The 22,956-nt window shown below is 47.3% G+C and overlaps 1 protein-coding gene across 1 annotated transcript in view; it reads left to right on the forward strand.

Annotated features, from left to right (window-relative positions):
• Mrps6 (mitochondrial ribosomal protein S6) overlaps window positions 1-16,817 on the forward strand; it is a 50,828-nt gene extending 34,011 nt beyond the window's left edge. The window contains exons 3-4 of the mRNA XM_055614844.1: window positions 8,631-8,770; window positions 16,351-16,817. Coding sequence (XP_055470819.1) covers window positions 8,631-8,770; window positions 16,351-16,543 — 333 coding nt within the window. The 3' untranslated portion in view covers window positions 16,544-16,817. The remainder of the gene's footprint in view (window positions 1-8,630; window positions 8,771-16,350) is intronic.
• Window positions 16,818-22,956: the final 6,139 nt, after the last annotated feature.

Consider the following 22,956-nt stretch of genomic DNA (forward strand, 5'->3'; position numbering starts at 1 on the left):
ATTGGGACTGTAGTTCTTCACTTCACTTTCAGGGAGGCTAGTATTACCACAAGAAAAAGATTTGCTCTTTAAATTAGAGTTAGAGAAGATCTCTGTGTCTAGATGAGGCTAACCAGACCTCCTCCAAAAGGTTTGTGTTCTCCCTCCTGCAGATCCTAGTCTGTGATGTATATACATGTGTATATATGTATATATATAAACAGCTCTAAGTATGGGTACAGTATGGCGTAGAAAGGAGACCAAGGAGAGTGTAGGCACAGGATAGCATGTAGAAAGGAGAACAGGGGAAAGTAACAGGTAATAAGGAAGGACAGGCATGCATCATGAAAGACAATATAAAACTAATTGTTTTTCTGGTTTCAGTTCTTAATGCTTTTTATCATTTTGTAGCGGGTAAGTGAATAAAAATATAATTGATAGTGAAAGGGTAGAGTCCCAAGTGAAACTCCATCCTTCATAATGACCATTGTGACTGTAGAAGTTCATTGAGACTTTGACTCTAGGCAAGTGTTTGTTTAAGTGGCTACCTTAACCTGGTAGTATGGCGTCTACATTTGTGAGTTCATTACAATAAAGTGAAAAGTTCTTTGGGGATTTCAGGATGGCTCAGAAGGTAACCGCTGTCTGTGCAAGCCGGGGGACCTGAGTGGGATCCTTGGAAGCCACATACAGGTGGAAGGAGAAAACTGACTCCGAAATTGCTGACAAATGCCTGCACACCCCGTAGACAAGCACAGAGATAAGTGAAGAAAGGAAAGGGTTTGCCTTCGAGCTCCTTAAAAGCTGCAGCGAGTTATTTCTAGGGCGCAGAGGAGCTAGGTTCCTGGTAGACTGCAGGTCTCACCTTTGCACCTGGTGAGATAGAAAACACTTCAGGCCCAGGACTTTTGAATCTCTGTGTCAGTTGAAATTTGAATTGACATATGTGGGAGAGATGGAAACGTCTTTTCTCCTTACTCCACACAGGGTGTTTTGTAGCCCAGACTGGCTTCAAATTCCCTTTGTAGCCAGGGATGACTTCTTGCTCCCTCTTCCAAGGGCTGGCGTTACAGGTGTGTCGTTACCTGGTGCACAGGTGCCTTTATTTCTGAAGCTCAGTTGGTAGCTGTTGAGGGGTGTGATGCTGCCTGCCTTCCCCTCAACTCATTGTAAAAGAAATGTTAGGTTCTTAAAATATATCAGAATGATAATCTTGGACTTGAGGCTCCAGAAAAAAAAGTTGACCAAAGGACTAACCCACATCACAGTTGAATATTACAGAGTAAATATTAGTCTGTGCAGACAAGCAACTGGCAGCTAACTTCCCTGTTCTGTGGGTCAGTTTTTTAAATCATCCACTTGAATCCTATAGTGCTGGGGTTGTCAGCATGGACCAGCTTCAGGCCTCTTGGATAGCTAAGTCTAGTTTAAGATTTAATAGTGTCCTGCCTACCTTGTTGCTGAAACTGCTTTGCAGTTGTCTGGCTATTTGCAGAGTGAGCCATTCCCTGCCCACTCACTGACAGGATGAAGCTCACCAGCTCTATCCCTAGGCCCTGGTTTTGGTGTGACAGTGACCTGTGTGGACCTTGTTAGCCTCTGGCCTATTAGCGGACTTTGTTCCTCTTTTTTTTCCATTCCATTCTCTTACATTCTTTTAATTTTTATCATACATCCCAAGGAGCACATTTTCATTTATTTCCTAGGTCTCCAGCCCCCGTTTCTAGCAGCCCAGCCAGTATTGTTTTCTTCACTACCTTGGCTTCGCTGATCACAGTATCATGGACACACTTGTGGTGTTGGTTATAGCTCTCTGTTCTGATCTGATTCTACGCTAGCGATCCCCAGCTCCTCCTGAGTCCAGTTCCTCTGCTTCCCCAAGAGACAGCCATGGTTGTAACAGCCACAGGTTTTAGAGCAACAAGCCCGCAAGGCTCTGAGAAACCCGGAAGCCGTCTATCTGCCTCTGGTGATTATTACTGGAAACCTGTGTGACTGGTGGGATCAGTGAGTGTTTACGTTGTCAGGGATAGACCTAGGATTCACAGAATTCACAAACTACACTTACCATTCCCCTGTGTGCACTCCCTCAAAAAAGTGAACTGAACTTGTTCCCAAAGAAGTTTTGTTCTGGTGTGGCCATTAAGGAAAATGCTCTAGGTTCACAAACACTAAGCAGAACTGCTGTGTGATACAGCAAGCCCACTTGTGGGCTGAGTCTGAAGGATGAAATCAGTGTATTTAACAGAAACCAGCGTTCCAGCAGTGTTTATTCTCGACAGGGAACAGCATCTTCCTGTGAGTCCATCAGAGCCTGAGTGGGTCATAGAGAGCATGCACACACAGTGAGAGACTCGGCCATAAAAAGGGTGAACGCCTGTCATTTGCACAGGGTGATGCAGGCACGAGGGGATGAGACAGCACCTGTTGACTTTTGAAGAAGATGAGTAAGTTGGCCCCACAGAGGTAAAGAACAGACTGACTGTCCTCAAGAGGGTCAGGAGAAGTGGGTAATGGGTGCAGACTGCAGGAGGTGAAGTGAGTGACTAAGAAATGTAGCTCCATTTCAGATTAGCCAACACCGAGAAGTGGCAGTCTAGGTGTTGGATGGGACCTGCTCAGATCTGAGAACTGCACATTGCATGCACGTGTGGAGACACATTGACCCATACCTAAGTATCACTCCGTGTCCATTGGTCTTCAAAAGCTTGTTTCTGTGACAGCTTTTTATTGCTTATTCCAAAACAGTAGTTAATAAAGCATAATGTCAAAGTAAACAAGTGTAGGTCCTCTCCTTTGTTAGCTGGGAAATACTGTAGACGTTTTTCATTCTTTCCCTGTGTGTGCACATAGAACTTAATTTGAAAAAAAAATGCATGTATGTTTTTTATTAAGTGTATCTTTATTATTGAAATATTTTATTGGCTGGTGAGGAGGCACAGTGGGGAAGGATCTCCAGTGGAAGGAAAGAGCCAGTTCCTGCAGGTTGTCCGGATGGGGACTGTGGCATGCGTGTGCCCACGAGTGTGCACACAGTACTGAATGAATGAATGAACAAGTGAGCAAATGAATGGACGGATGAATAAAACGTGTCAGCTAGTAAAAATCAATAGCATAGTGTAATGCTTATATAAAAACATCTTTTTCAAATTTAGTGAAAATAATTTGTTGAGCCCATCTGTTATTCAGAAGAAACCAGTTTCACTCGTACACTGTATTGTGAACTTTGTGGTAATCTTCTTTATAGTTAAATTCTTGTATGTGGGTATGATGGATTATGTAGAGCATGTTATTGAAGTGGTTATGGAATATTACGTATGAACTTTTTAAGCTAATAAGCACTGCCAGATCACCGCCGGATGGCTCCCCAGAAATCTTCCATTTTTACTGGGGTCGTAGGTAAGTTCTGAAAAAACTGAAACTATAGACAGAACACTGCAACAAGTGGAGAACAACTTAGTGGCTCCTGCCTGTCTGAAACACACTTCACATCGATGTACCCACATTTGCACTTCGGTCAGTCTCGCTGCTCTCCTGGCCCACTGTCCATCCAGACCTGCTGTGAGCACGTTGACACTGAAGTCTGCTTTCCCTGACTGGATGCTCCTCTGGGCTCCTTCGCCGCTGTTTCTCTTCACGTGTGTGCTGTCAGAGCTTTATCGGCGACTTGCTGGTGATTGTTTCCTCCTCGGTAGCACTTCGAGAGTGGGACCCTGCTTCACTCCCCTCGCCTGTCCCTCGGGGGTGGATTTCACAGTGAGCATCTTGGACATACTTGTCTGAGGAAAGAAAACAATGTTTCCAGGTAAATATTTTGAGCCTGAAGAAATAATATTTGGTTGTTCCTGATTTCCTCAAAATGACGACTTCAAAAGGCTTGACTTTGATTTCTAGTACCAGGGAATTTGCACACTCTTGAGAAATTCTGTTTGTGCTGTCTCCATTGCTGATGGCCAAGATGTGCACACACACCTCTCTCCTCCCCCTCACTCACTCTGTGAAGGTTGGTGGGCGCTGTTGCTGCATACCGTAAATGAGTGTGAGTTTTGCAGAGTGACCATTTGGTATGCCTGGACTGTGAATCTTGCAGGGTTGAATCAGACGTTACCTTTCCGTCTGTTGCACTTACTGGGACTACCATCACAGCGGTGTGTTTGTGATGTCAGCCGCTTCCTTCCAAATGGCAGTAGGGAACATAATGCATGAACATAATGGAAGGGATGCATCACACCCGACACAGTAAGCCAACAGGGGAGGAAGAAAACAGCCATGGGCAATTCGTGGAACATTGGAAATAGCCTGAACTCACCAGTTAAAAGTTGTAGACTAACTGGATTAGAAAACAAGCCCCAGCAAGGAGGCAGAGGAAGATGGATCTCTGTGAGTTCAAGGCCAGCCTGGACTACGAAGTGAGTCCAGGACAGCCAGAGCTACACAGAAACCTAGCCTTGGGGGGTAAACAACAACAACAACAACCAAACAAAAAACCCTAATGCTTTGGTTTAAAAAAAAAGAAACTGTTGCCTTAAAAACAAAACAAACAAACAAACAAACAAACAAACACTTCACTGGCAAAGATACCAGGAAACTGAGTCAAAGGGTAAAAGTCACCTTACCCAGAAAATGGAGGTTGAATAGAAGCTGGCATAGCTAGTCTCGTAGCAGAATCGTGACAAGAAAGAAATTACTACTGAGGGAACAGTTGTAAGTATCTGTGTGCTAAGTCGTGGGCTCCCAGTTTCTTGACACAAACACTAAAGTTCTTTTACAATAGTGACAAGAGACTTTGGTGCTCCACTGTTAACTTCATGTAGGTCTTCCAAACTCAGTCAGCGAACGTCAGCGGGAATCATACCGTAGGCTTTTAACAGGATTTACAGAACAGTTTGTCCATCAGGTCAGAAAACATGTTCTCCCAGCGCCATGGGACTGTTTGTCAGACTTTCAAGGAAGACCGACAGTAATAATCCTCAGCCTGTTCTGCAGAGTACCTAGGGAAGGAACTCGTTTTGTGAAGCTAGTTCTGCCCTGCTACCAACACTGCACAGGGACAGAACAAAGAGAAAAATTACAGACCATTTTCTCTGGTAAATATAACTGTAAAAATCTTAACGTTTTCAAACTGAATTCAAGAACACTTCAAAAAGAAAACACATCACTACCAAGCTGGTTTTTTACCAGGGTTGTAGGTGCAACATACGTGAATCTATGGGTTTTATTCACAGTAGAAGCAAACTTAAGAGCAGACATCATGTAATCATGGTGAAGATGCAGAAAAGGCTGTTACCAACGTTTTGACAGAAGTTCAGAGCGAACAGGCAGAAGGAGCATGATCTCATGATAAAGACTGCAGTGAGTGTACGTCAACATTACACTGACGTGAGAAAAACCAAGTGTTTCCTACCATTGAAATGAGACAGGTTTTCTTTGAAGTGCTTGCCCTCTTTCTTAGAGCACTAGGAAAGAGCAGGAAGCTACAAGGATACTTAGGACAGAAGTCACATTGTCCTGTTTGTTCATGACGTGATCCTGTATGTAAGGCACTGTGTGCGTTCCACCTGAAAGCTTTGGGGACTGGAATGTACTTTAGGAAAGTGTCAGGATACAGAATCCACACAAAAATCAATACTTCTCTATTTGCCAATTAGAACTTGGTAGGAAAGAACTTAATACATAACAATAACAGCAAAAACTACAGGAAGAAGCCTAACCACATAGATAGAAAATTTAAGACACCAAAGAAAGAAATTGAAAGCAACAGTAGAAGATGGTAGATTTTTTCATGCCCATGGATCACCAGGATTAACATGGTAAAAAATGGTGATGTTACTGAAAGTGGTCGGTGGGTTCAGTGGAGTCCCTATCAAAAGAACTCTTGCAACTGGGAGGGAAAAAACAAACAAAAACAACCTGAAATCCATATGGCAAATACAAGACCATCTCTAGCCAAATCAATCCTAAGCAGAAAGTATACTTTTGCTAAAATTATACTACAGAGCTATAGTGACAAAGACAGTATGTTACAGGCAGAAAAACAGATTTGAATAGACCCAAAACAATTGGAAGAGAACCCAGAAATAAGCCAACACAATTACAGCAACCTAATTCTTGACACAGATGTTAAAAAAAACATATACTGGGAAAATGGAAGCTTCTTCACAAAATTTTTACTTGGGAAAACTGATTATCCAGCATGCAGAAGAATGAAATCAGATCCCTGTCTTTAATCTTGCACAAAAAACAAAAACAAAAACAAACCAAACCAAAAAACCCAAAGTGGATAAAAGACTATAATATAAACCACCAATGAATTGCTAAGGGGATATTAAGGACAGGTGCTTCAGAATGTAGACACAGGCAAGAACTTTCCAGAAAAAAAGACTTAAGAGCTCAGGAGTTGGCAAATGTGATCACATGAAATTAAAAGGAATGGGAGCCCTAAGCATGGTACAGATTCAGCCTGCAGAACGGGAGACCGTCTCCACCAGCTGAGTCAGGTGGGCTAATGTCTAGATTGTATGGAGAGCTGCAGAGATGAAAACACTACCCCCAGCTGTTATCAGCAAATGACCCAGTAAACTGAGCAGTTTTCAAAGGTACAAATACAAATGGCCAGAAAACGTTTCAAAAAGTGTTCAGCATCTTAGCCATCAGTTAAGGCTCACAACTATGGGGAATGAGAAAAAAATGTGCAGGATACGAAAAATAGATAACAGTTCTATCATTTCCTATTACAAAGTATATGCAAATCAACTGTGAAAGATTAAAATTTAGCGTGCTTTCTAGGCATGGTGGCTTATTTTTGTAATCCCAGCATTGGGAGGCTGAAGCAGGAGGACTACCATAAACTTGAGGCTAGAACTACCTGTGCGTTCTAGTCTAGCCTGGGCTACAGAGTAAGATCCTGTCTCCAACAAAACAAAAACAAACTAAAAGTCAGAGACAGCACCAGCTCACCAGTTGAGCGTGTCGGGAGAACTGTGAAACACTGAATTGTTGGGTGACCTAGCGCTGTGTAGCAGAACCACTGAGCCACACATATCTGCTCATACAGGTGTCGCTGGGAGTCCACAGGACACTAGTCACAGGCTGGGAGTTGTGCATTTAGGGTGAGTGGACCGAGGCCCTGCGGCTTCCTCAACCCTTGAGAGTGCAGAACAGAGATTGGCTACATAATAATGGTCAGGTCTGGGGCCCTCTGCTCTCTGTTGTAACTACAAATTTGCTTTAAGCACAAACAGCCACAAACACTTCAAATTCGTGAGCTGGCTGCATGCCCATAAAACTTAATTCGACAAAGCAAAGTTTTAAGGGCCCCATCCTTGGGGAGGCTGCTTTATGTTGAGATAAAGTGTATGAAAAATACTGAACAACCTTAGTAACCAAAAATCGTTTATTTCTCTTGTAGTCTCTTTACAAAAATTACGTGTTTAGTGTGTATGAGTGTGGGCTCCCTTTCCACAGTGTGCATGCAGAGGTCAGAGGGTAACTCATGTGAGTCAGCTCTTTGTGTCTACCATGTGGGTCCCGGAGATTGAGCTCAGGTTGGGTTCTGAGTTCCCTTAGCCACTGAGCCGCCTCGCCAGCCTCCGCCTTTCTTTAAACTACTGACTAATTTGAAATCACAGCCAAACAAGTAAGTCCAGTCACGCAGTTCATGCCTTGAGTTCCACACAAAGTGAAAGAATGTGTTTGTTTTAAGCTGCCTTCATGTTAGATGTGAGGCAGCCATTCTCACGTTCTTTTTTTTTTGACAGATATGATAAAATTCCATCCATCCATCCATCCATCCATCCATCCATCCATCCATCCATCCCTAGCTAGCTAGCTAGCTAGCTAGTTATCTGGTTTTCTGAGACAGGGTTTCTCAGTGTAGCTTGGCTGTCCTGGACTCACTTTGTAGACCAGGCTGGCCTCAAACTCACAGAGATCCGCCTGCCTCTGGTTCCCTGAGTGCTGGGATCATAGGCGTGTCACCACACCCGGCTTGATGAATTCCTTTTTTAAAAAGGATATTTCTTTGTGTCGTATGGTGTGTGCAGTGGTGTGTGCACGTGTGGTGTGTGTGTACTCTCATCTGTGCTTGTGTACTTGGGGAGGATTGCGGAAGGTGAGAGCAGAGGTTACTGCAGGCCCTGGGCTCTGCACCCACCTACACAAGGGCACATATGAGTACGTTTGTCTGTGCCACTGTCCTTTTGTGCCGTCTGGTCTCCTTACCTGTTCTCTGTAAAACTCTGTTAGATCTTAAGCGCCATGGAGGGTACAGCTTGGATCTTACCTTTGCCTTCTGGTTCTGATCTCCCAGTTTTCTTTTGGGATTCAGCCCCTTTCCCACCTGGCTGTGGTTGGTACAGTGCTCAGGTGCCCTGCCAGTGACTGGCACGGATTGGGCCTAGCCATTTGTTAGTTCCTGCCCCCCGGTTCAATGGAGCTGCGTTGGCCCCTGAACTCTTTGTCCTGTGTATCTGTGAGCTGTCTTCTATCTTAAAAGCCTTTTGCTGTAATTCATTTTATCTGAGTTAGCTACAGCCAGTTTCACTTGCTTCTACCTGGCGGTCTCCAGCAGTATGGACGTAATCATTCAGTTTTCATATTGATTGTGATTTTTTTTTTTATTTCTTCTCTTTAAAAATGAAAATAAAAAACAGCCAGACACTGCTGCTGCTTTGAAGCGTACCATCGAATTCCTGATGGAGCGAGGAGCCATAGTGAGGGACCTGGAAAACCTGGGCGAGCGAGCGCTTCCTTACAGGATCACCAGCCACAATCAGAAGCACAGAAGAGGCGGGTAAGTTCTCCAGGGCTGGCTGCAGGCATAGGAAAGGTGTCACCATGCCCATCGGTCCCAGTGTGTTGGGTGTCCTTCAGGTATAACATACAAAAGCAGTGCAGGCAGGACAGAGCAGAACAACAGCATCTCCCCGGCAGCCCCGGCGCTGACTCCAAGTCTCATATCTGAGTTGTGTTGGGAATGGAGGGAGAATGTGCAGCCGTGCGCTGGGTCAGGTGTGCAGGGGTCTCGGCTAGAGCTGCCTTTAAACCCTCCTTGGGAATGTGGCACATGCTGCAGACATCCTCATGGCCTCACTTTGTTTTGTGTTTGGCTTCTGGAGAGGGCCTCGCCAGATTGCCCGGCGTTGCTAGGAAACAGGAAGTGCCAGTGCTGGGCTTCTTCCACAGTCGCAATAACAATGAGGGTGGAGGGTGCGTGCGTGTGCATATGTGTGCATGTGTGTCAGTCTAGGTGCACATTCTTCAGTTCTAGTTTTAAAACTTAGTCACGAACTGCTGTGGCTTTGCCTGTCAGGAGGTCTTTGCCTGCAGCCTGTGCGGGGTCAGTTAACTCCTCTTACAGGAAAGGCGCTGAACATGGGTCTGTCCTCGTCCATTCGGGGTGGTGGGGCATCCAGTCTGAGTGCCCCTGCCTGTCAACAGGAGTTGTTTTTCGCTGGCATGTCTTTAACGTGAACGTCTCCCCTAGCCAGCTGCCTGGCCGCTGCTCCTCCTCGCCTGAGCAAGCCTCCCCTTTGAGAGCGGCTGATTGAACTCTCCTGGCTGCAGGCGTCCACGGGAAGCAGGAGCGAGTGGCACGTACTGCTGCTCTCTGCGGATGGAGCATATGCTCCTGCCAGCACGCTGTCAGTGCCTGCCCTGCCCTCAGGGTCCTGGCCAGGTGCACAGTCCTCACCAAGGGTCTCACTTCCGTTCTTTGTGCCCCTTGTGTAAATTTAAGTGGTGTGGCCTAGTAAATGTTTATTATTAGGCTATAATTATTACGGTGCTATTTCCTAACCCACTATCAATCAATTAAAAACACAGACATAGCTGTTGTACTTTATAAAATAGCCTTTACGTGGAGCATTGCAGATAATAACCCTCTAAACTAACTTTTCCTCCCAGCCCCAGTCTGGAGCTACCTCCCGCCCATGGTCCAAAATAATTAATGTTCTCCACGTCCTCCATCCACGATGATCCAGCCCTGCTCCTTCCCCACGCTAACCCACGGCGCCTGGCCCTTACCTTCTTCTCCTGTCCTGTCTTCCTTTTCTCCGGGTGGTTCTTCAACCCCAGCCTGCAAATCCCCATCTCCTTCCCCCTTTCTTCTGCCAGGTCCCAAGCTTCAGAATTTTTAATCAACCAATCAGCTTTAAATTAGGGGAAGCAAGGTTTACACAACAAAGACAGGTGTGTGTGAGAATGTGCTCTTCTGAGCAGGGACAGGATCTTGGGGGCCAGTAATTAAAATACATAGCACCAGCCAACCCCAACATCGGCCATTGGTATTCGAAGGCCGCCATATTGGAAGCGTACTAGGTATGTGTTTGTGTGTGAGCATAGAAGTGGGTGTCTTGTGTTGTCAGGCGGCGGCATTCAGGTTTTAGACTTGTGCTGCTGAGAAAAGTCATCACCAGCATTTATCTGTTTGAGGCTGTTTTCAAAATGCTATGTCTGGATACCAATTTACAGGAATGCTGAAGCAAACAAACTGTGTGTGACATCAGTTGCATGTGGGGCGTCTTATGTGACCCATCTCTCTAGAGACATTGCCATATAAATGCTGAAAAGCCCTTCAGTAAGGGGTGCTCATCGTTTTGTGTGAGCATGATGTGTGTGCGTGTGTGCGTGTGTGCGTGTGTGTGTGTGTGTGTGTGTGTGTGTAAATGTGCAGGCCTGTAGGCCACATGTGTAGAGGTCAAAGGCTAGCTCTTGAGAGTTGGCTCTCTCTTGCCACTTGTGGATCTAGGAATTGAACTCTGGCAGTGAAGGTTGCGTGCAAGGCCTTCCACTCCTGAGCCATCTTCCTGGCCCAACCATGATGTTTTATTTCTCTGCAGTCATGAATGTGTTCCACAGTGGCTTTTGGTAAACGAGTGTGTGAGGGCTAGTACATGTAGAATTGCCTGAGTAAAGGCTTCTAGATGCCTGCCTTCTTTGTAGTCGTCATTTTCTCCGTTTGACAGACTGCTCATGTGTGATGTGGGTAATCAAGAAGGCGCTGCACCCATGGCACACCACAGACAGTGCACTGTTTGAAAATGGCCAAGGGTGGCTTATTGGATGCTGGTTTAGCATCTGAAGCTTTGGTTCATTTCGGCAGCCCTGGAGGTTGTGACACGCACTCGTAATTGGGAAAGGTGCTGATGCCATATGCATGAGTCAGTGTGTTTAGCTCGTTGATTGGCTCGATGCCCCCTGAGAACCCATACGCAGCTGTCTCATACGGAGCTGTGAGCATGTGTTCTAGGAGTCGGCATCCGCAGGTCTTAGGTGATTCTGACTCTTGGCTTGCCATGGGTGCTGGTGTCCCTGCCACAGCCACGCTCTAGCCTACTTCCCCATATTGGGCCCTGGCTGCATGGAGGCCAAGCAGGCTGAAAGAAGACAGTGGGTGTAGCCTGCTCACGTGGGGAAAGCTTTCACTGCTCAGGTTAGCTGGACTGTCTCCCCAGAGTGGGGGTATGCTTCAGAAATGTTTTGATGTTATTATTTATTCATAATGCCAAGTTTATAACCAGTTTATGCCAAAAATCAAAAATGTCATCATTCCAAATACTAACTTGGTCAGACCCTACCTGAGAAGCAGGTGTATTACAGAGATTGCCTGCTGATCCGTTCCTGGGGACTTGTTTGCTCACTGCAGCAGCTTGATGGTGAAATTCCCAGACCAGTCCACAGCTACTCACTCACCGTCTGGGGGGGCTGGCATCGGGGGGGGGTGTTCATGCTCAGCTGAGGACCGTCTTTGTGAAAAATGTTCTGGTGTGTTCCACCTGGCTGCAGTTGGAGCCTGGTCTGGCTACTCTTATCAGGGATGAAGACAAGGTCTCAGACACCTGTAGCTTTTGTCTGTATGATTTTTCTAAGGCAGCCATGTCCCAAGTCAGCTGGCTGCCAGGGCATGATCTTGGGAACAGCAGGGTGGAACAGATCCCTCCACTGCCTGGGCCCCGTGGGAGGAGTTGGGAACTCCGGGTCTCCTGGATCAGCTTTCCCAGTGGAAGCCTGGGCTTCAGTTACCACCTGTTGCCACTGGGCAGGGCCTAGAGGCCATCAGTACAGCTTGGAGCTGCTGGACATAGCCAAGCCTACAATCACCCTTTGCTCTGGGTTTGCTCTTGTCCTTTTCAGGCCTACGGAATGGCCTCTCCTTGTGCCTTCACATGCTCACCTGGAGGCCTGTGTAGGTATCCCTTGCTGTCACACTGCAGTGGACCCTTGCTAAAAGAGGGCAAGTGTCTTCCTGACGCCCAGCGGTGTTCCACTGCAGACAGGTGGCCAGTCTCACTCGCAGGCTCCACACCCGGTGAAGCTCTTTCCACTAGATGGGGCTGGGTGAAGAGTGACCTCTAAGCTGCAGGGGCAACTGTAGAAGATGGGTGAGCTCTCAGGGCTGAGCTTGTGAGCCTCGGGTGGCCTGTGAGGACCAGGAGGCTGGACTCGCTTCCATGTCCTTTAATTAGTTGTGAATGGAGTGCTGTCTTTAAATTTGGGTAGGTACTTATGGCAAAGCTCCCCTGGGTATGTGCAAGGCACCTTCTATTTACGGCTAAGAGGAGTGATCAAAATAGCCAGCTGTGTGGGGAATCAGTGGAATTTTACTGACTTGCTCTCTGAATGTGTCTCTAGCATGCTTACTCGGAGAGCGCTGGAGCCCTCTCTAGAGGAGATTGATTCTCCTCTGTAGCTTTCCTGTTGGTTAACATTTCCGTGTTCTTTTCTTGCCGGCATCAAGTCAAGGCCGGTGCCCTGGCCCCATTTTTGTGTGTAGGTACTTTACAGCTTGTTTGGGGTAAGGGATACTGTTCTCTTGAAGGTTTCTTTCAAGCGACACATCCCCACAATTTCTAGAATTACTTGTTGTTAAAAGGCTTGAGAGCCACCAGATAGAAAAGGAAGCAGGGTTTGTGTGTGGACAGCCTTTGGCATTAAGGTGAATAGTCCGCTCTCTTGTGAAAACTGAGATCAGAAAGGTTTAACCAAGGCAGTCTAGGACCAAACATCACACAAATCGCTTCTTGTCTGCAGAGGGTTCCAAGATGCTCTGGGGTTGCAGAGCCTCACCCCTCCCAAACTCCCCCACCCACTGGGAGCCACTGAGCACTCTGGAAAATTCCACTGTCTGCCTTTGGGAAGGGGAGGGTGTCTGAGGGACAGTGACAAACAATATCACTCTAGTTTAAGCAAGCTCTTCTTGTGGGTTCAGACAAGTGGAACTGGAAAAGAATGCAGCCCTCATCTCCAAGAACACTACCAGGAAGCCTTTCTGCCTAACACCTATAGTCATGGGGCTGGGGCCTCAGCCGTGGGCAGTGCTGTAGCCTTGCTCAGACTTTTGACCTCATGCTGTTGTAGGGCTAGGGCTAGCCTTCGAGGAGAGGCGGAGCTGGAAACTGGTTCCCTGGGAGAGCATTGCTATGCAGGGAGCCAGCGTGGGAGCGGTATTCCAAGTTGGGGCATGGCCTGTCCTGCGGAGCCATTTCTCTGTTCCTTTCAGATGACCGGGGCCCTGGTCCATGCCGTGGAGTTCTGTGGTGGTAAAGTGCTGTAAGCCGCCAGCTCACTGCTGTCTGGCTTCTGAATGTTGCATCTGTAATGAGGTGTGCTTTAGTGTCCTCAACCTGCTTTGGCCCCACCTCTCCTGGCTTGGCAGCAGCAAGCGCCTCACTTCCACTTCTGTGGTGTTGATATGCATCTCTGTAGAGAAGGGAGATACTTGGGGAGAGCAGATGTCAGCCCTGCAGATGAGAAGGTTCCGTAATTAGAAGCACACGCAGGAAGCAGACCTTTCAATGTAAACACTGCTGGGTTCTGCGGTCAAGGCTGCCATAGGGCTGCTTACAACCTGGTGTGTGGTGTTTTCTCCTGTGTGTGCAGCACGTGATTGAAAATGTAGTGTAATTAGATTTTAGATTATTGCACTGATTTCTCCAAAATGATCTCTCTACTTACTGGTTCAATTACTGATTAAGATAAAAATAGGGAATGGAAACTAACAAACTGGAGTATTTTATTATTTTATTAGAATGTCTTCTTCTAGGCCTGTCGGCACAGAGGAGTCATAGTTCTGAATCATTCTACTTGAGTGAGAAACTCATGGTGAGATGGGTGGAGATAAGAGACCTATTTGGTGCTTTGCTTCTGCCTAAGTTGGTGAGTACAGCACACCGACACGGTTGTGCCATTGTGGCGCTGCAGTCCTTATCTTTCCCTTCAGAGCAGGGTGAAGGCACAGTCTGATTTTCTTGAAGGCTCCGTTTCTCTTTTAGCCTCATTCTGCTCACCTTCTGTGGCTCTGGCTGTGGAGCCTGTAGTAGTGTGTGGGAGCTGATGACAGTCTCCAGAGCTCTCTTCTCAGCGCACGTGTCAGCGCTCTGTCTTCATAGGCTGTCAGGAAAAAGACAACATGCTGGCCTCAGAAACTGTCCACACAGCTCTGTGTAGGCGACACAGCTGTGACAGCTGTGTGAGAGAGGGACTGAGAGAGAAAGAGAGAGAGAGAGAGAGAGACAGAGAGTGTCTTTCTCAGTGCTCTGTTGTCTATGGCCCACAGCTGGGTGTGGATTGCTGTAGCCTGACAGGAGTGGGAGTCTTACGGAAGTTGTAGAAGCCTGAACTTCTAACGCCAAACCTTGGTGACTTTTTTATATCAGTTGCCAAACGACTGTTCTAGAAGGCTGAAGAAGCCTTGTGTGCCTGATTGCTTCAGCCTTCTGAGGTTTATCTGCAATACACATTTGTTTATAGTTGCTTAGATAAATTGTTAAGGAAAAAAAAAAAAACACTGAGTGGAAGCAACCAGGAACCATGCAGCTCCGTTTCTGTGTGGGAGTCATGTGGACAGGCTGGCCATTCAGGCACACAGGTTGGGTATGCCCTAGACCTCTGCTTGGCTCCTTCATGGTAGAAGAAGGTTAGCTTGGTTCCTAGGGAGGAAGAGGAGGAGGAGGTTCGGCTTTCAAGGAGAAGTGAATACAGTATATCTGCCCATCTCTGAGCTACTTTCCCCTTCTCTGTTGGGTGTTTTCCTTTTCGTGGAAATTTCCATGGTGTAATGAGCCAGGGGAGTAGAAACACTCTTTGCCCAAGTCAGCCTGAGGCACAGATCAGCAAAGTGATAAGCTTGAAATGACAGTCACACGCTGTGGATGTGGCCACAAACCCACTTGCAGTTTGGCCAGAGCTCTTGTTTGGGTTTGGTTGCCAAAGGATTGGAAGACTGGTGAAGGTGAATTAAAGGGTAAAGGTCATAGGGTTTGGTATCGATGGGGCCTCCTGGAAGCCAAACCACAGCCCATTTTAAAGACCTCCAAGTCGTTGCTTTATCATCAAGAAGCCTCCAGAGGGCCAGTGATGCTGGTGAGAGATGACATATCCGTGAGCTGCAGTCTAGAGCCTGCCCTCCAGCTTACACTATGGCCTGCAGTAGATCTTTCTGGTTGTCCTTTCCTACAGTGAAGGGGTTGGCCCATATTTCCTGTCTATCACAGCCTATAATTCTGTAACATTTTTTTAGTTCCAAAGTTGTCAGAGGCTTCATGTATCTGGGAGTCAAAAGACCTGATGTGTCTGGTCCTCACAGTGGCTGCATGGTAGAAGGGTGAGCTGAGGATAGCCTGAATCTGTTATTCTTCACATTGGATTGAAAGAAGTGATGTATAGGAAACAACGCTCTAGAAAATGATGCTAGGCCCAGACCAACATGCAGCTTCGTGTCCTCTTCTTCCATTTACTCAACGGATACACACAGGTTTCTACTGCCCTCCATCTTCACAAGATGTTGAAGAGGTATGAAGGCATTTTGGAAACTAAGGTACAGTCAACCCTTCTCTTCAAGGTCTGAATGAGGAGGTATCTGGTACACGTGGCTCCTTGTTTTGGGATGGGGGGTATACAGATTTCTGTCACTTGGTGAAATGTTAGTTATAGGATTTTTAGAAAGTCCTCTCCATGCCCACTTTTCTGGAAGTTTGTCTCAGGAACTGCCATGAGATTTTGTTAACTTACTTGCTTATGTTACTGAAGACCACCTAACCAGTGTTTCCACAAGAAGAACCAGCAGATGGTTTCCGATCCATCCGTGTTGGTGGGGTAGAGCATTCTAAGTATACAATCTCACAGCTACTTTGTGTTATTTCCGTGTGCCTGGTTCACAGCCTTTAGATGCCATACAGGTGGTTCAGGCTACTTTTTACAGGGATGCAATGAGAAATGCCGTCTGGAAGGAGACTGGTTGTGCCCGCTGCACTTGAAGCTGAGCAGAAGTGTGGGATAGTGATCTCCCGGCAAAGAGTAAAAGTTGCACCACTGACCAAAGCAGGAATGTTTGGATTCAGATGCAGGAACTCATCCATTTCTCTCTTGTTGCAGGTATTTCTTGGTGGATTTTTATGCCCCAACAAGTGCTGTGGAAAACATCCTGGAACACTTGGGGCGAGACACTGAAGTGATTAGACCAAATATTGTGAAACACCCTCTGACTCAGGAAGTGAAAGAGTGTGACGGCATAGTCCCAGTCCCACTTGATGAAAAACTGTATTCAACAAAGAGGAGAAATAAGTGAGAAGAGTCACCAGATTTTGGCCTTTTATTTAATTCTAAGTGCACCCTGGGTAGGATGCTCTGGCCTATGACCTTTTGCTGCCAGAGGTGGGAACTGCTCACCATACCTGCCCTCTTATCGTGGGTGTGAGTTCATCAGCATTGTAGGATGTGTCTGTGGGGGTGATCACACCACTGCAGCATTTTTAAGAGCAAAATATTTGTCATTTGCCCTCAGTTGTTTGGCAAACCTATGTGGAAAACAGAGAGCGGAGTAATAAACACGGCTTCACCAACCCTGACTGGAGTGTGCCTCTACCCCTGCCCCAGCACCTTGCACCCCCAAAGCCAGGAGCTCCCACTGTGGTACGAGCACTCTGAAGTTTGGGGCTGGACTACCTGCCGGACGGGCTGCAGAGTCCGTGCTTTTCTTTCATCCCGCCGCATGCTCCTTGAACAGGGAAGTGAGTGCTTGGGGGCTTCCACGTTGCCCTGTCACCTCCTCACCGTTGGCTTTTCCTCTACTGTCCCTCAGCCCTGGAAGGCCCTGGAAGAGGGCAGTGCCATGGGGTTCACCAGGCACACATGTGCTTTCCCCTGAGCTGGTGAGCTGAGCAGCTCTCCAGACTTCAGGCGGCCTCTGGTGAGGGCTAGTTATTACCACAGGTGTTGGAGCTGCTGTGGTGAGAAGGTGGGGAGCGCGCGGTACTGCGTTGTGTGTTGCCGTAGACAGTCTGCTTGTCTTACCACAGAGCCGCCGGCGCCCCTGGGCAGCGCTCCCTCTGCAAAGCTGCCTGTCGCTGCACTGGCCAGCCGTTACTTAACGCTCCTGCAGCCCCAGATCGCACCTGCTTCAGCTTCCAAGCGAAAATTACAGAAAGTTCTTCTGAAGAGCAGTAGGATCAGGGCCAGAGAGATGACCCTGAGCTTAAGAGCGCAGTATGCTCTTCCAGAGGACCCAGATTCAGTTCTCAGCACCCACGTGGCAGCGCACAACCATCTGTAACTCTAGGCCCGGGGGGTTCAATGCCTTCTGTCCTTAGTGGGCACACAGCACATGCAGCCGAAACACCCGTACACCCAAAATAAAAAGAAGTCCAAAAAAGTTAAAGCAATAGGTTAAGTAAGAGGTTGAGAATTTAAGGGATAGAATAGACATTATCTGGGGGAATGTACTACTTCCTGTTCGTTATGAATTTCTTAGAACTGCAGGCTGTTGGCAGGGTTCCCAAGATCCCCTGTGCCTCTACTTGGGCCTCACCATCTCCATTTATGAAGCCCATGTTGCAAGCCATGAGCTGTTGTCTGCTAACCTCTAACCTCCTCAGCCCTCCGAGAGAGCATTGTTTACCCACGCTTTTGGATAAGCTTGGCATGGATTTGACCTTGAACCCACTTTCTGCATGATAGCTGGGATCTTGAACTGGGGACTCCTATTCTTTGGCTCTTAACTGTCTTGCAGAATTGATGTTGGCTTTGCCTCTCGTTGTTAAATGGGGTACCCAGTGTCTGGGGTAAATTGCTGCTGAGGGGCTGGCATCTGTTCTCATGGCCCAGCTGTGGCACTGCTGATTTCTTTTCTGCCCTTGCTCAGCCCTGAGATGACAGTTGACATCACTGGGCACTCCAGGTCAGAGCCCTGTGACACACTTAGTGTTAGGTGGAACAGCTGTGCGGTGTGTTACTTCCCCTTTAGATCCTTACAAGTGAAGTCACTGTCCCTCTGTCCTGAGAGGTGACACAGTGCACCCTCAGCAGCTTCTGCCCATGCATGCTTGGTATTTGAGCACATGCCAGAGTTAAGTGTCCAGTCTTCGTTCCTTGGCTGATGGCAGTCTGAGGAAGTTCGCTACTTCTTTAGTGAATGGTGATGCCCCAAGGCTTGAAAGCATAGCAGTGAGCAAAGGGCCTTCCTTGGAGCTGATAATTAGCTGGCAAGGTATACAGAATGTACCAAATAGGAAAATCCTAATGGCACCTACAGAGGTGTGAGAGAGTGAGGCCTGAAGGGTAAATGTGCCTGCCAGCCGAGATGCCCAAGGCCCTGCCTGGGAGAACAGAATTGGAGGAACGGGAGCATTATAAGACCTAAAGGGTCCTAGATCTGGAAGTCTGGAGAATTTTGAGAAAAACTTGAAGAGGGTTATGTTGGGGACCTGAGCTGCGGAAGGCAGAGAGCACAGACTTAAAGCCATAGCTCCCTGAAGATTCACTTCTTCCCAATGGGCAGCTTCATAGATTTCTAATCTTGGCTGCCTGGTCTACCTTGGACAGGATTGTCTTAACTGATAGACTTGGCTTAACCAAATTGCCCTTCATAACCCATGGTCTTGGACTTGGACTTAGCAGAGGACTTTGTCCTTGACAGGTAAGATCTAAAGGTTAGACTGGCCTATGTAAGTGATGCTTTTCTTCCTTGCTTTCTCAACTTTTAAGTGTCCAAAGTTTCCCTTCTGCTTTCTCCCACGTCTCCTGTGACTCAACTTGGAGAGATCCTGAGAGGAGACCTCAAGTCCTTGTAATAACAATGTTTTGTCAGTGGTCCATGACTGCTGACTGTAGCTCAGTCCTGTGGAGAGCCAGGGCACGAGGTGCTCCTAGAAAGGTGGGTGACCTGTGGAAGCTGAGGTCTGAGAAGCTTCTCTGAGGCAAGCCTTTGGGAAGATGTCCACAACACATGTGCAGGTGGACATCTGTTTCAGCAGGCCCTCCAAAGAGCATGAGCAGAGGTCCATGTTGATAGACATGGGGATACTTCAAGCCCAAGCCATCTTTTCCTTCTGGGTCTAGCTGTGTTAAGAGTCAGGCGCTGGCCCAGCCCATTTGAGGTCTGTGGCCAGCAGAGCTCAGTGTTCTTTTACCCTCTTCATCAAGGTGAAGCCAGTCTTCCAGTGCTTTGTATAAGGCTCAAAGTTTGGACTGGAGAGATGGCCCGGACAGAGGTTAAGAGCACTGGCTACTCCTCCAGAGGTTCTGAGTTCAATTCCCAGCAGTCATATGGTGGCTCCCAACCATGTATAAGACAAGGTTCAGAGACAATCACCTCATCTAAAGCCACATGGGAAGAGTTGGGATTGAGAGCCCATCTGTCTTGATTCCCAAGGCCATTTTTGACTTTAACACCTTTTTGGAGGTGGCCTGCAGCCCAGACTCCCGCTGTGGGTGACCTCCTCTCCTGGGCCCTTCCTGTCCCACACCCAGACTCAGGCCCCAGGCTCCCTCACTGTGCTTGTGGAGCCGGGCTCTCCACCTTCAGCGCCCTTCCTCCTTTCATCGCAGGCCTTCAAGGGGAGCAGATGAGTTTCCGGTGGCCTTTTGCTTGCTCCTTGGCACTCTGTTAAGTTCCCACCAAACTTCCTTTTCTGCACATTGTTCCGTGGGTGTAATTCTATACACCCATGCAGAATACAGAGGTGCATTGGTCATGCTACTGACCTGCAGGCACTCACAGGTAGAGAGGAAGCAGAAGAACCTGGCTCTGTAAACCACAGGCTGTAATAAAGACAGTAACTGGCATCCACACCAAGCTCTCTGGGAGCGGCCCCCGGAAGTGTGAACAGAGCCGGCATTTCACTCAGGACAGTGTAGGTGAGTGTGGTCTGAGATGGAGCTGATAGCTCTGGAGCCAAGGACTGCTCCTGGAGACTGGGAAGTTAGCGTGCAGGCTCCCTCTGGGGTGGATAGCCAGGAGGGGAGGCTGCGCTTACTGGCCTGTGTAAGATGTGCCTTCTGACAGAGCAGCCCTGTGCTGGCTGCTTGTTTGTTTGAAGTAAATGATTCCCTGGACCCACCAGAGGTGGGGTGAGGTTGTCTGGTGTCCACAGAGGTAGTGGGGCCATGAGGAACTAGATGTGCCTGCTCACGGACCCCCAGCCGAACAGAGTGCCCTCGGAGCATGTGTGGGAGCCTTTGAGAAGTACAAGGCATTCTTCCTTTGTGTGGTTGGGACCACTGCCATTTGTGCTGAGACTAGCAGAGAGATTTACTGCGTCTGTGGATGCCGCATAACCGCCTCCCGCTGCCCCGTCTTCTGCACCAGGGGATGAGACAGTCTCGTGTTTCCATGGTGATTTTGCAGGATTCTTGGTCGTTTTGAAAAAATATTCAGTAATGAAATGAGCATAGAACTTGCAGTTGGAGACCTGCTCCAGGGCCCTGGCTTTGCCACCCTCCTCCTGCTTCTTGACGGCGGCAGTTTCTTAGGGTCTCTCTGCTTGGTGTCCTCGTGAAAAACAGGAGCCCTTGTGAGTCTGTCTCTCTGCCTGCTTTGCTGAGGGGTTAGCATTGGAACCTGGTGTGGCAGGTGGGAAAAGGAGTTAGGTAGGGCTGACAGGATTTGGTTGCTTGCTGGCCATGGACTCCTTTGTGGGCTTCTTGGCTGATTCTTCCTTATTTCTTTCTCTTCGTGTTGGAGTGTTCTTTCTCAGTCTGTTTCTCTCACTCTTAGGATTTTACCCAGCCCCTGGATTTAAGTATCTTCTACTGTCCAGCTTTACCCTGTTTTTGTCTTTCCTTAGGATTCTCTGAGCTCCCCATAACCTCTTTACATCCTACATGCATAGTCCCTTTAAGTCCTAGCAGGCATCCTGAGTTCCTCTGCACAGTTTCAGCTCCTGCCCTCTGTTCCAGGCGACACCATGCCTCCCAGGATCCCAGTCTTAGAGTCATCCCGGACTCCTTGCTTTCCTTCGCATCTACAATTTACTCCTCTGACTAAAGCCTGTGGCCGCACCTTCAAAACAGGCAGCATCCCACCATGGCTGCCACTGACCGCCACCGGCCATCCCCACTGCCACCAGCAGGCCCAACTGCATCTTCTTTTCCAACCACAGCAGAACCTCATAGCAATCCACGTCCTGTAGGACGTTAGCACACGCTGGAGGGCTTGGTTGTTGGGTTCTCAGACTAAGCTGCTTTTCTTGAGTGCTCATTGGAGGAGCCGCTGAATTTCCCCTCTCAAACCTGCCCCAACTGCTTAAAGGGCTGGTTCTGAGAGCTGTTTCTGTGGTGAATTTGTTCCTAGCAGTGGGTGACTGACAAATGCTGTGTGTGAAGGGAAGGGCTTCTCTAAGTGGCAGGAGCTCGGGATGTGGTTTCCTGTGTATGGGGGGAGGGTCTTACAGAAATAAATCTTCAGTACTTAAAGATCTTGAAGACATAAGTCTAAAATGCTGAGTGCTAGTTCATGTTTCTGGAGAAGATGGTGATGGATAGTTTTTTAAATTTTTCTTCTTTTGCTAACAGTGTCTGACTTTAAAAAAAGTAATGCCTACATGCTAAAAATCACATTAGGAAAATGTTTGATAACAATGAAGAAACAATCTGAGGGGTCATCCCAGCAAGTTACGCTGCATTACAAACACGTGGTGGGAGCGCCAGCTTTGACTTAGAGAGTGCTAATGTGATTAAAAAGATAGTAGGTTGGATTTGTGAGGTCACCATCCCTGGGCCCTTGTTATGTTCTTTCTGGGCTTAGTGGAATCCCAAGAGGTTCTCAGCACAGCAGAAGAGATAATTAAATTAAGGGGATGGCAATTTAGATTATTTCTAACAGAAATTATGGCTTAAGAAACATCTCTTTGTAAATAAAACATTTTAGATGAAGACACTGATCAGTTAGCCATTCTCACAATGTGCAGAGTGGGAAGGAATGACCCTAAGTGGATGAGGAGCCAGGAGGCAGGGTGGATAGAGGCTGTCATTCCACGGAAGGCTGCTCATGGGACATGCCATCCATCCCTTATGATGTAGGGAGGGCTCCCAGGCCCGTCGGCCAGACAGTTCCTTGATGATCTGATTCCATGATCTCTTGATGAAGGTGTAAATTCACTGCATCCATTCTGAGCCACCTGTCCTGGCACTCAGACTGTGTTCTCAGTCAGGACTGGCCTGGGAGCTGATGGCCATCTGTGTGGGAGCACGGCCAGAACAGCACTCCTCCTGCTGTGTCATGCTGTGTGAAAGCCTGCCAACTGACAATCATTTTTGGGGTCATCTTGAGCCCAATGGGGTGTAAGTGATACTCTTATGGTCCTCCCACCCCCAACTGATCAGTGTCTTCACCTAAAACTCTACTTCTAAGAAACATTGAAGCCATAATATATATTGTATATGGTATGTTATATTACATATAACAATATATAATTTCATGTATTATATATACAATATTATATTTATTATATATACACAATATTATATATAAAATAATTTCATGTATTATATATGCAATATATTGTATATTATATGCACACATATATTAAAATATGCAATATAATATATTGTTTAGTATATATCACATATATAATATGTAATTCTCTGCCTTTGTGTATCTATCCATGTATCTATCATCTATGAGTCTATATCTATCTCTCCATCTCTCCATCTCTATCTATCTATCTATCTATCTATCTATCTATCTATCTATCTATCTATCTA

This window comes from Psammomys obesus, unplaced genomic scaffold, assembly GCF_907164565.1.
Source record: "Psammomys obesus unplaced genomic scaffold, mPsaObe1.curated_primary_1811, whole genome shotgun sequence".
In the NCBI taxonomy this organism is placed as follows: Eukaryota; Metazoa; Chordata; class Mammalia; order Rodentia; family Muridae; genus Psammomys; species Psammomys obesus.